This window comes from Ovis canadensis, chromosome 5 (assembly GCF_042477335.2).
Source record: "Ovis canadensis isolate MfBH-ARS-UI-01 breed Bighorn chromosome 5, ARS-UI_OviCan_v2, whole genome shotgun sequence".
Lineage (NCBI taxonomy): Eukaryota > Metazoa > Chordata > Mammalia > Artiodactyla > Bovidae > Ovis > Ovis canadensis.
The window spans coordinates 51732053-51744088 of NC_091249.1; the positions used below are offsets into that span (position 1 = coordinate 51732053).

A 12036-nucleotide genomic window follows, 5' to 3' on the forward strand; every position below is an offset into this window, starting at 1 on the left:
GCCCAGGCCCACAGAGCAGAGGAGCTGAGGCGAGCCTGAGGACTGTCCTGACTCTGGGTTAGTACAGACATGACCAGCCTACAGGGAGCCCATGCCTGGGTTGCCTGGGAAGCAGAGGTTAGTGTTAAGGGTCGGGGGGATTCTGACTCAAAAGGGGACTCAGGGACTCTGTCAAGGGTCCAAGAAGTCTGCTGCCCTGGCACTGGGAAAAGGAGGAAGGGACAAGAGAGGATGTCCTCCTGAGGGGTGAGCTCAGCCCACCTGCCCGAGCTCCCTATTGCCTCAAAGGCAGCTGTATGCTTGCCAGCCTGAGAGGCCCGGCCCTGGGCACGCATCTTAGAGTGAACTATGACACTGTACAGCCATTAAGCCCCAAGCCCAGGACCAAGGCCTGCCAACCAGCCAGTCTTCTCTTCTGCCCTGAGGGTTCCCAGCCCCACTGCCTTCTCAGTTTTCTGTTTTTAGCCTAGAACAACATCTGATATGTCAATATTTCAGATAAAAAGACTGTGCAGGTGGCTGGGAGGGGAGGCCAGAGCCCAGCTAGGGGCCAGGCTCTTCTTCCAGGAGGAGCTTCAGTACCGCTTTCCTGGTGGAACCCATCCTGTTTGAGGAAGAGGGCCCACCTAGCCTCTACGCCTAAATGACCTCCAAGGCCTTGGTCTAGCGGGACTGCCCTCTCACTGTTCTCTGGGGGCTGGGTCCGTTTTGCATGGCTTCAGCTGGGAAGCACCTTGGTAGCCTGCATGGAGGAGCCAGACCAGGCCAATGAGATTCAATCCTGAGGCCGATAATGTCAAGGGTGGGGGCAGCCCTCTAAGGCCCATGGCCCCCTGGGCGCTTTGGGAGGCAGCTGGTGAGGGAAGTCAGAGGCCTGGCAATGACACCCCAGGGGATGGCAGTGCTGGAAAGGCCCTTCAGGAACAGGGACAGGAGGGCTCTCAGAAGAGAAGATGGGGCCGGCAAAGCACCAGGCCAACTCCCTATGCCCCAGGGCACGACACAGCCTGGCAGCAGCACAAAACATGGCAGAGCGTGGGAAGACGTGGTGCATGAAACAGAGGGGTCTCGATACCTCACTGAGCTGTGCTGGGAGTGGTTTTCTTGAGGCTGAAGTTGGTCCAATTCACTGCAACTTTCTGACGCGTCTGCTTTGCAGAATCCAGACAGAACCTGTCGGGTTTGGGAGATGCCCAGGCAGTGGGTGGGGTGGGGGCACAATCAAGAGGTTCTCTCTTCTCCCCACTGGACCCGCTTCCAGACCTGTAAGCCCTGGCCACTAAGGAAACCAGGGCAGCTCTGTACAACCCCTCGGACTCCCAGGTGTCTGGGCCTAACAGTATGGGGCTGCCCGATGAGGTGCCCACACACCTAAGGGGCCATGTGTGAAGAGAGTGGCCTGCCTTAGCATACAGCTGGCCTCCTCACCCTGGATTTTACTCTAGCTAAACTGGGATGCCTTGTTCCTCCAGGATGGTGTATTTCTCCTGCCCTCAAACCCTTTTCATTTTACCTGGCCCACTCATTCCTATTCCTCAGGTTTCAGTCTGGTTACTGCCTCTTTGGGGAGGGCTGCCCTGGCCACCCCATCCTTCAGCTTGGCCATTCCTAGGCCCTAGCCCCATACCTTTACTCCTCTAATAGCTCTTATCACTGGATTGTACATATATGGCTCTCTGCCACCACCTAGATAAGACTCTGCCCCCAAAACTCAACCCAGGCAAGAACAGAGAAATGCACGTGAATAAAACTGGAGAAGGCCCTCATTCTTGGGGCCTGACATCCCTCTTTCTCCCAGTCCCTTGCACCTTCCCAGATGATCCATCCTGGCTACCTGTGTCCCTACCGGGGCAGGGTGCGGGGGCTGGAGTCCACCATGAGTGGGACAGCAGGCAGCCTCACACCTACCTCTTGAAGTACTCCACCTCCCGGTCAGTCTCATCCATCTCCACCCCATCCATGTCCTTGGGCAGGAACACATCGTCTAGGAAGACATAGCCAGGAGGGCTCAGTGCTCACAGCAGCCTCTGGGTCATGCTCCTGGGGCAATGCTGCTCACATGTAAGGACTGCCCTCCACCCCATGGCCTGGCTGGGTGGGGGTCGATCAGTCAGTCAGTTCCTGGTGCACTCACCCAAGGAGGAGGCTGACTTCTCCTGCTTGTTGCGGCTCCGGCGGCTGCGGCCCTTGCCCTGTGGCAAGCTCTGCGGCCTTGCTGGGCCTGGGGGCTGTACAGACTCCTGCTCCAGAGGCCGTGCCTTGGCTTCACCTGGCCAGTTTCGCCAAGAGCTGCCCTTCTCCTTGTCAGCTTTGGGGCTGTCAGCCCAGCCTGGTCCTGGTTGGTTCCCCTGGCCCCCTTCTCCAGCTTCAGCACAGCTGTCCACTCTGGGAGGCTCCGGGGCCTTGCTTGGCTGCTTGGGACTAGGGGTCTGGCCCTTGGCACTGGGAGTCTCAAGGCAGGCTGGGGACTGGGAAGCTGGGCTCACCTCACTCTTCTTGGCCTGACTACTCTGTCTCTTGCCCTTCCGTGGCTTCCCACCTGAGGCCACAGGCTCAGGCAGCTCCTGCTTGCAACCAAGGGCCTGCTTTATGCTTGGCTCCTCAGAGCTAGGGTTACCTGGCTTGGGTGTCTTGACCCAGATCATCCGGGAAAGGCTGGGCACCGTGTTGAGTCTCCTCACTAGCCCATTCTCAGGGATGATACCAGGAGGGGGGCCCTTCACCTCTGTCCATGGTGGGTGGGGACTTCTCATTTCTGCCCATGGTGGGGCTGGCTCTCCTGGAGCTTGCAACACATGGTTCTGAGGGGAGCCCAAAGTCAAAGGGGATAGGTCAAGGTTAATGTCAGGCCTTTGCTCTGAGGAGCCACTGGGGTTTGAGGGGGCTAGACTCTGAGGTTTTGGCTCAGTGGCCCCTTCCTTAGAGAAGCCATTGCTGTCCACGCTGAGCTCACACATACTGAAGCTGGCACAGATGGAGTCCTTGACGGTGTTCTTGATCTCCTGTAGACGGCTGTTCAGAAAGCTGTTGACCCGATCCAGCTCCCGATCGGGCCACGCCAAAAGACTCTCCCTGGCAGGCCTCAGCTCCCGGCTTCCAGAAACACTACGATTTGCTTGCTTCAGAGCTTCCGCTGCCAACTGGGCCTTCTCTTTTTCCTGCCAAGACAAGAGGTAGTTTCAGCAGGGGCTTGGCAGCTGCCAGGCACAGTGTGACACCTGACACGTCTGCCTTCGGCCCAGCTTTCCCACGAACTGGCTAGAAGCAAGGGCCTGGCAATCCCGGCCTGTTCATCCTACAGTAACCAGGATGAAATGCAATCAGACAGGTACATGTCGTGGGGATGGAGGCAGTTACGCCAACAGAGGGTAGGGTTTTTACAGCTTGTTCATCCAGGGCCCCAGAATCAGTCCTAGGGCCTAAAAAGTTTATAGGATCTCAAAAGGGATAGGATCTCCCTCTCAGGCATAAGCTGAAGCAATTCACTCACTTGCTGAGTCTCAGTGGACTTATCTGCAAAATGGGGACAGTATTCTGGAGTGAAAACCAAAGTGGGGATATGTGTAAGGAAGATTGCTACTGTGGAGGCATTCTCTCCAATTCTGCAGGTGGCAGGAGAAAAAAAGCCATGACAACATGGAGGTCTTTCAAGAAGGAAGATGTGGAGCCGTGAGATACCATGGTAGGTCACACTGTTCTGGGTGGCTGGGAAATGTGTGTGTTCTCCTGAGGCTGCCTATGGGTGCTACTGGAGAGGGCCAAGTTCCCATAGGAAGGCTACTCGCTGCTTAGTTGGCCTCAAGGAATCAAGGGCACACCTAAAGCATGCCCAGTGGCAGACAAGGGGCCACGAAAATAGGTAAAAGCAGCCCCATCGCCCACGTGAGGACCAGGAGGCTGAGGGAGGCTGGACTCTGCCACCCAGCATCGACAGCCAGATCGGGAGAGTGAAAGCAAGACTGTGGGCTGAGTCACCCCACCCGTAACCTCTGGCACCAGCTCTGCCCAACCTCAAGGCATCAGCAGGCTGAGGGGGCATTTAGAGGGAGACAGGAGACAGTTTTCAAAAGCCACTGGGAATGAGGTGGTAGTGGTGTGCTAGGGGCCAGATGACTTCATTTGGGAATGGCAGGGGAGGAACAGGAAGTTATGCCAGACGAGGGCTTGCATCACAATGTCAACTTAAGGAGGGTGACCCTCTGCCCCAGGGGGCATACATTTATTCTCTCATCTTTTTAACAGGCTGGTTCTATTGCTGACTAGGGCCACAACTGTGGGACCTTGGACAAATCACTTATTCTCCCTGAACCTTACGATCTCCATTTATAAATTTTGGGGAAAAACAACCAACCTATTTATGTCACAGTGTCACCATGAGGATACCTCAGTGGGTGTGTGTCCCCTTCTCTGGGCAATAATCAGGCTGTAAGCCGTGGAGTTCAAGGCTACAGGAAGAGCTCTGAGGCTATGGTGATGGACAAAGACCTGGAAGGCCCTTCACTTTGCTCTTCTGTGTCAGAACAGCTCTGCTTTCATTTGTTAGGAACTGAGGGCCTGAGGACAATTTCAATTGCAGAAAGGACTTTTGCTGCTATACAAGTGTGAAACGACTGGTGTAGAGGGAATGATGTGGAATCGTGTATAATTTTGCAATGAGAGAAGGAAAAAGCATGGAACCACACATTTTCGCTATGTACCAAAAGCCCGGTGCCTTCCCATGTTGCCACATTTAATCCCCACAACTGCCCTCGCTGTGTCATTACCCTCAGTTTACAGATGAGGAAACTCGACTTTGGAAAGAGTTAAGGAACTGATCCAAGATTACATGCTAGTTAAGTGGTGAGTCAGGAAAGCATGCCCAGGGGTGATCTTCAGAAGTTCTTATGTTTTTCAGTATCATTTGACAATCATTTCTTGACCTGTGACCTTATATGAGGCACTGGACTGGGCTCTGGGCACTCTCTGTTCACTGATTTGAGTCTGCTGGGGGAAATGGACGTGCAAACAGGCTGTTTAATTCTGAGTGACAGTGTGAAAAGTGACAGGGGGAAAAAGCACAGAGTGCTCTGGGGACCCAGACTGGGCCATCAGGAGGTGCTTCCCAGAGGAGGCAATATCTCGCTGAGCACTGGGTAAGCGGGACTATCCTGGGAAGTGTGAGACAAACATATTCTAGATAAAAAGTAGAAAAAAGGCTGGGAAATGAGGACACGCAGAATATTTAGGGAATGCAAATACTTAGCAGGCAGCTGGAGCACAGATTTCTTTTGGGTGGAGTAGAGTGGGCTGGAAGGCCACAGGGGCAGACTGAGAGATGAAGCTGGCAGGCTAAGCAGGGGATAGAGCCTCAAGAGCCCCGCAGGCCATATTTGATCCTAGATTTGAGCCTATGGGCAATGTTCCCTCACTGAAGGCTTTTTAAACAGTGCCAGAAGGGTGGAAAGAAGTGGATGGTGTGAGCTGCTGGAAGGGGTCGCATGGCCAGGACTGCTCGGCGACGGGTTGGGGAGAGAATGAGGAGTCATGAACACATCATCAACCATCACTACTGTTCCTGCAGCAACTACTCTGTTCACTCTGCCCAACCTTTCTGTGCATCACTCCATTTCATTTTCGCAAAAGCCTTGAATTTTAGGTTCTACCATTATTCTCATTTTACGGAGGAAGAAACTGAGGCTTAGAGGTTAAGTGATTTGCCCAAGGTCATACAGCAAGTACGGTAGAGCCAGGTTTCAAACTGGTCCAACTGCAAGGCCTGCTGCTTGCCATCACCACGATGCAGTCCTCCCCAGATGGCATCTGGGGCTCTGGTTGAGGCAGCTGGGTGGCTGGTGGTGCTATTACCTAGACAGGCAATGGAGAAGGAAAAGTGGGCTCTTTTGGAGAAAGGTGACAAGCTCAGTTTGGGATACGCTGAGTTTGGGTACCTGCAGAATGTCTGTGAGGAGGTACCCACCAGTGGGAGGATATGTCACTGGGAAGTGCAGGGGGAAACAGGGAGACATGACGACCTGGGAGCAAACACTATCTAGATGGCTCTCTCCCAGGGAGCTGTCTTTAAGGGGGAGGGCCAGGCAGAGGAAGACGTGCTCACAAAGGAGACAGGACAGAGGGCAGAGAGGAAGTGAGAAACACAGAGAATGTGGCCTCCCCTTTCCCTTTCCCTGCCCCCACTTAAGTGAGGTTGGAGGGGCCAAAGAAAACTTTTGAAGAAGAGAACAAAGGGTGAGATGCTGCCTGGCGGAAAAGAAGACGGACAGGAGAGAAGGACTTGGCGACAAAGAAGTCACTAGTGGCTCTATGGAGGAGTGGAGGTAGCAGACAATTTGCAGCGGGCTGACAGGAGTAAGTGCAGATGAGGAAAGAGACCGGGGTGGTTAAGAGAGGCTGTACGCTCAAAGGACAGTTTGCTTTCAAAAAACAGTACTGGGCACAGTGAGAGGCTGAAGCCACACAGCAGGAAGTGGTATTAGACTGAGGAGGCAGGAAGGACAGCACAGGCTTTAGGTAGGAAAAGGACTAACTCTTCCAGCAAGAAGAACTCTGCAGGACAGTGCCTCTCCACTGGCTTTGAATCCTTGTTCCAACAGGAAGTGAGTTATCTGCCAAAAGGTACGGTGGGGGTGGGGAGAGCCTGGCAGCTGGAGCAGATGGAGGTCTTAAAGGGGCTGGGGTGAACGGAAGTGATGGAGTCAGAAGACTAGAGACCAGCAAAGTGGGGGCTCAGGCAGGTGGGAGACTGCTTGGCCAGGGTGCCAAAGACAGAGTCAATCTAGCACCTTCCTCAAGGTGTAGGAGAGAGGCAGGCTGGGGCTGAACCCAGGACTGTGGTTTTTCTAAGTGGGCATAACGGAAGGATAATGAGGAGCTGAAAGGACTGGTAGGAGAGTGAATGAATGATACTCAAGGGATCTCAACCGGTCTGAGAAAGGAAGGAAGACACGTGACGGTCTTCAGTGGATGAAGAGGGGTAGTGGCGGGAGGTTACAGATGACAGACCCAGGGTCGGTTTCAAAGGAGCGAGGGTTAGGACGTGGACAAGTCATGGCCGGAAATGGTACAAGGGAGCAGAAAAATGCCCAGCTTCATCTGTCTCCCCAGGTGGGTAGTGGGTGGATGCCTTTTGTGGTGGAAGCTGTGTTTTCGGTGGATTGCAGTTAAGTCTGGGAGGTGACGGAGGGGTACAGTGGAGGAGGCTGATGTATACACAGATACTGGCCATGATCACTAGTTACAGGACGTCAGGACTGCCTCCTCTGTGTTGTATCCTGGCCTCTAGACTGGGTGGGGCAGGCAGTTTCTGAACTGTGGATAGAGAATGATAAATGGCAGACGAGAGAGAGGTGCGAGATGCAGCCACAGCATAGTGGACGTTACCTGAGGAAGCCTGCGGAGGAGGAAACATCTGAACTGGGCTGGGAGGAGGTTTTTAGAAGGGAAAGGAGGGGGCAGAGGTGACGGAGAAAGGATATCCAGGCAGAAATTTATGAAAAACATACCAGGCCTGGGAACTGTGAAGTGTGTTCCCTGGGACCTAACTGGGAACCACAGCCTTGGGAGGCCAGGAAAGGCCAGAGAGACCACTTCTGCCCACTGCACACTTCTGGCCAGGCAGTGCTGGCAGGGAGACAGCAAATGCCGACCACTTTCTGAAGGCAGTGGTGAGACCCTTTGGTTTACTACTTCAGGGTGCAGGAAGGGGTCCTGGTTTGTCCTTTGGGCTGGAAAAAGATGGAGAAGCACTGCTGTTTTCCAGAGCACCGGGGCTGTTTGACCACCCAGGACCTGGAGCTAGCTGGCTGTCAAACCCATTCTCTTCAGCTGCTGAGCTCCTGAGTATGGCACTGTGCAGACACAGCTGGGGGCAGGCAGGCTAAGAGGTAATGAGGTGGCAGGGGACGAGCCATTAAGCTCTGCTGCTCGCCTGGCGGCAGGGCTGCCCAGGAACAGCTCCCCTGGTTCTGTCCTCGGCCTTCTGGGAGGAGTTCACTCAGTCCTCAGGATGGGTCATTCCCATGGCTTCAATTACATCTCCATGCCAGCAACTCCCAGCCCCACATCGCCATCTCCACTCGGACCTCTCATGAGAATCTCTGAGTCACTGTGCCCAACTGAATTCCATCTTCTGCCAACTCCACCTGTGCTCAGCAAGGCATGCCATCCTGCCGGCCACCCTGGCTGACTCTATCATCTCCTTGTCCTGAAATCAAGAGGTCGCCTGCCTCCTCTGAGAACTCCAGCTCCCCTGCTCTAGGCCTACTATCGGTCACCTCTCCCTGGCTCTTGGCTCTCTGGCCTGGAGGATCACTCCTTCAGGCTACCTTCCATATTGCTACACAGTCACCTTGGGAGGCACATCTGGTGAGTGCACTGTGTGATTAAAGCCCTTGGGTGAACCCCCCTTGGCTGTCGGATCAAGTCAGAGCTGTGGAGCAATACCATTCCCTCACTTCTGCTATCTGCCTGCCTTCTCCTGGGTGTGAGCTCTGGCTTCAAAAACTGCTGTGGATGTGCTATGCCCGCTGCCAGGAGGGTCCTCCTGATGAATCTGTACTCACTCTCTACAACTCAGCTCCCCAGGCAGCCTGGTGGTCCGGCCATTTCCAGTGCCTCAGGCAGGATGGGGGCTTCCCTCATCCCAGCACTTGTTGCACACTAATGTGCTTGTCCAGTGTTGTTTCTCCACTGGACTGAGCTTTTCCAGGGTAAGAAGCTAACTGCATCATATTTGGCTCCAAGCATTTGCAGAAGTGTTTGCTGAATGAACATCTGACTGACTGACTGAACAAGTCCTAAGCTTTGAGGAATCCAGCAAGCGGCTTCTGACGCCAGGACTTGTTTTTCCTCCAATCACTGGCCCCCTGGCTCCCTTACCCCAGTGCCTCCCAAACCCATTCAGACCTTCTCAGAGAAGAGAGCCCTGCCAAGGCCTTTGGCAGCCAGCACTGTTCATGCCCGAGAAGTCCTGGGGGTTGGGGGTGAGGGAGTCCTCGGGGAAAAGAGGCGGTAGAGCTGGGCTCCCCCCACACCCACCTTCTTTTTCAGCTTGTGCCGGGCCCGCTTGGCAGCCCTGGCGCTGTTGGGGACCTTGGGCTCCGTGCTGTTGATGAATTCCAGCAGCTCATCCACATCTCGGTGATCCACGGCGGGCTCCCCAGGGACCCCGCCCAGGGCGCCCCCCTTCATGGGCAGCTCCTCTTTGCGCCTGGTCAGCCTTGAGCGAAGCTTCTCTCGGATCTCGGTATAATTCCGACTCGTCGGGGCAGCGGGTGGCTGGGGGAGGGGAGGTGCTGACGTTACACCCTGGGCCTGGGAAGCCCGGAGCACGCCCACCCGCAGGCACCAAGCATGTGGTGAGAAGCAAGACAACTGTTCTTTCTACCACAGCCACAGAGGCCAAATGGCTTCACCCTCCGCCAGGCTCGGAGCCAAGGCAGTGGTGGGCGGAGGAGTGGGAGGGAGGCAGCAGTGTTGCGAGCACACTGACTTGGGAGCCAGGAAAGCAGGTTTGAGCCCAGGCTTCGTCACTCGGAAGCTGTATGACCTTGAGCAGGTTCACTGAGTCTTTGTAAGCCTCAATTTTGTCATCTCTAAAATGAGGATAACAACTTCTAGCTCAAAGGTGACCAGCAACATAACTGCTTGAATTTCTTCTGCCCTCAACTGCTCTCCCCTAGCCAGAAGCCCTTTCCTCTTCACCTTATGAGACTTCTGAACTGCTTTCTTCCCCTGTCCAGAGACAGCCTGTACTCTGCTATGAGCCTCCTTCCTGGCGCCATCTGTGCTCACGGCCTGTCCCCTGGCTGGCTCCCACACTGGGGACTGAGAGCCTTGGCTTCCATTCTGCCTTTATCACGCACAAGCCTTCACTTCTCTGTGATTACGCACGTTACGTATACATACTCATCAGAATCATAGCTTTCCTCTGCCACTTTCTTTCTTTTTGCCTAAGGAAAAAAAGTCAGTCTTAAGAGAAACCATGAGAAGAGCAAAGGTAGCAAACCTGAAAAATCTCTACCTCATCCATATGCCGTGAGGCTCTAGCAAGCAGGCGCTGGCGAGGACTCACAGGGTCCAAGCACAATTATTAGCTCCAAGAGCAAGGGGGGCCCCGGAAGAGCAAGGGACTCCCCTGGCTCCCCTCAGCCGGCCCCCAGCCTGCTCTGGCCTGGGAAGGCTCACTCACCGCATTGTGGCCGAAGAACTCACAGTAGCAGCAGTCACAGAACTTCCCATCTCGCTGGTGGGTGGAGGATGAGGTGCAGGAGCTACGCTCCGAGCTGCTGTCCTCTTCCTCGCCCAGCCCCTCGTCTGCCTCGCACGGCTGGGGAAGCTGGCACGTCAGGCCACTGTGGGTAAACTTGTGCCCCTTGCACCCAGGGTCCCTGCTGAATTGGGAGAAAAGACAGGCCCAAAGGTGAGGAAAGGCAGGGCAGGAGCACGCTGTGAGGAGCCTGGGGAGCAGCCCCCCCCCCCCCCACCATCTTCACCTGCCTCATCCCACAAAGACCAAGGCAGGCAGACAGAACGAGCCTCTTGTAAGAACAAGGCAAACACTCTCACTGTTCCTCAGGGACCCCCACAACGGCACTGTTCTGGAAAAGCTCCCTGTGCTTCCCCTCCCCACGTCTACCATGTGAGCCTTACCTCTATCACACACTACAGTGACGATCTGTTCACCCATCTGTCTTCCAGAGCAGAGTATGGACTCCCTGAAGATATGGACTATGCCACTTCTATTTTTGGGTCCCAGTGTGTACCATCACAAGCCTATCCACAGTAAGTGCTCAGGAAGTAGGTGTCTGAACAGATTAGTGGGCTGATGGTTCCTTGGAACATCCAAAGGAGGCCAACGTCCTTTCATTCTCTATGGTTCCCCCTACCCTGACACTGTGGTTTTGCTTTTGGCCATACCATGTGGCTTCTGGGATCTTAGTTTCCTAACCAGGGGTTGAATCCGGGCCCCTGACAGTGGAAGTGACAGTGGACCATGCTCAAAGGTCCTTCTGATTGAGATCGCACCACTGCACAGAGCTGCCTCAGCCATGGCGTCTCGAGGTTAGGAAAGTAAATGTGCCTTGTGGGCCATATTTTGAGCTACTGTTTGTGCCAGGTATTGTATACAGCAAATCATTTCTAACAATCCCCCAAACCCTGCAAAACAGGTTTTGCCATTCCCACGCTGCAACAGAAGAGACCAAGGCTCAGAGTGCTTTACCGTTTTGCCCAAAGAGCAGCTAGGACTCACCCTAGCACTGCACTGCTCTGCTCTGCCTCTGGATTTCAGGAAGCATCCTGTAATATGGACTAATTTCCCAGGGTAAGGAAGAGACACGTCTGAAAGGTCCCAGAATTCGTGCTAGAAGAGTCAGAGTCCTGGGCTGGCCTTCAGCAGTGGGAGCGCTCCAGGGCTGAAGCCAAAGGGAGCCAGGAGGAAGGGTGGGGCAAGGAGCAGCCAAGGAGGTTCCCTGGGGCAGGAATCATTATCAAAGTACTCAGAGGACTTTCCTGGCGGCCCAGTGGTTAAGACTTCACACTTCCACTGCAGGGAGCACGGATTCAATCCCAGGTTGAGAACTAATTTCCTACATATTGAGCAGTGCAAAATAAAAAGGTGCTCAGAGAAGCTTAACCTCAACTGACCATTATTCATCTACTATACTAGCACAGTTAAAAATTCCTAGTGCTTTAATACTGATGGTTACATCAATTTAGAGACCCCTTGGGAAAGCAATTTTTCAATATGTATTAAGAGCCTTTCTCAATAAAATAAAAGCAAAAAATCCCTCATAGCCTTTATACTGAGAACTTTTTTCACCGAGAGATCTATTCCAAGGAAAAAAATCCAAAAGAGTGAAGAGCTTTAGGCAAACACATCGTTAAGAGACATTATTTATAATGTTAAAATGCTGGGATGACCTAAATGTTCAGCAACTAGAGAAGAGCAAAGAATTTCCCAGCCTTTAAAGCTGAGGTTCAGAAGCCATGTGGGAACCTAACAGCACTAAGTGAAACCGGACGACAAAAAACCGCAGA

The 12036-nt window shown here is 53.9% G+C and overlaps 1 protein-coding gene across 21 annotated transcripts in view; it reads right to left on the reverse strand.

The window, feature by feature from the left end:
- Positions 1–12036, reverse strand: part of FAM193B (family with sequence similarity 193 member B) — a 30722-nt gene that overhangs the window by 1078 nt on the left and 17608 nt on the right. For 15 of the 21 annotated variants that reach the window (XM_069589575.1, XM_069589558.1, XM_069589574.1 and 12 more), the window contains 5 exons: positions 10187–10388; positions 9034–9273; positions 2135–3158; positions 1909–1984; positions 1076–1173 (listed from right to left, as the gene is read on the reverse strand). In XM_069589575.1, coding sequence (XP_069445676.1) covers positions 1077–1173; positions 1909–1984; positions 2135–3158; positions 9034–9273; positions 10187–10388 — 1639 coding nt within the window. In that variant the 3' untranslated portion in view covers position 1076. The remainder of the gene's footprint in view (positions 1–1075; positions 1174–1908; positions 1985–2134; positions 3159–9033; positions 9274–10186; positions 10389–12036) is intronic. The other 6 variants (XM_069589559.1, XM_069589573.1, XM_069589572.1 and 3 more) reach the window with 3 other exon arrangements.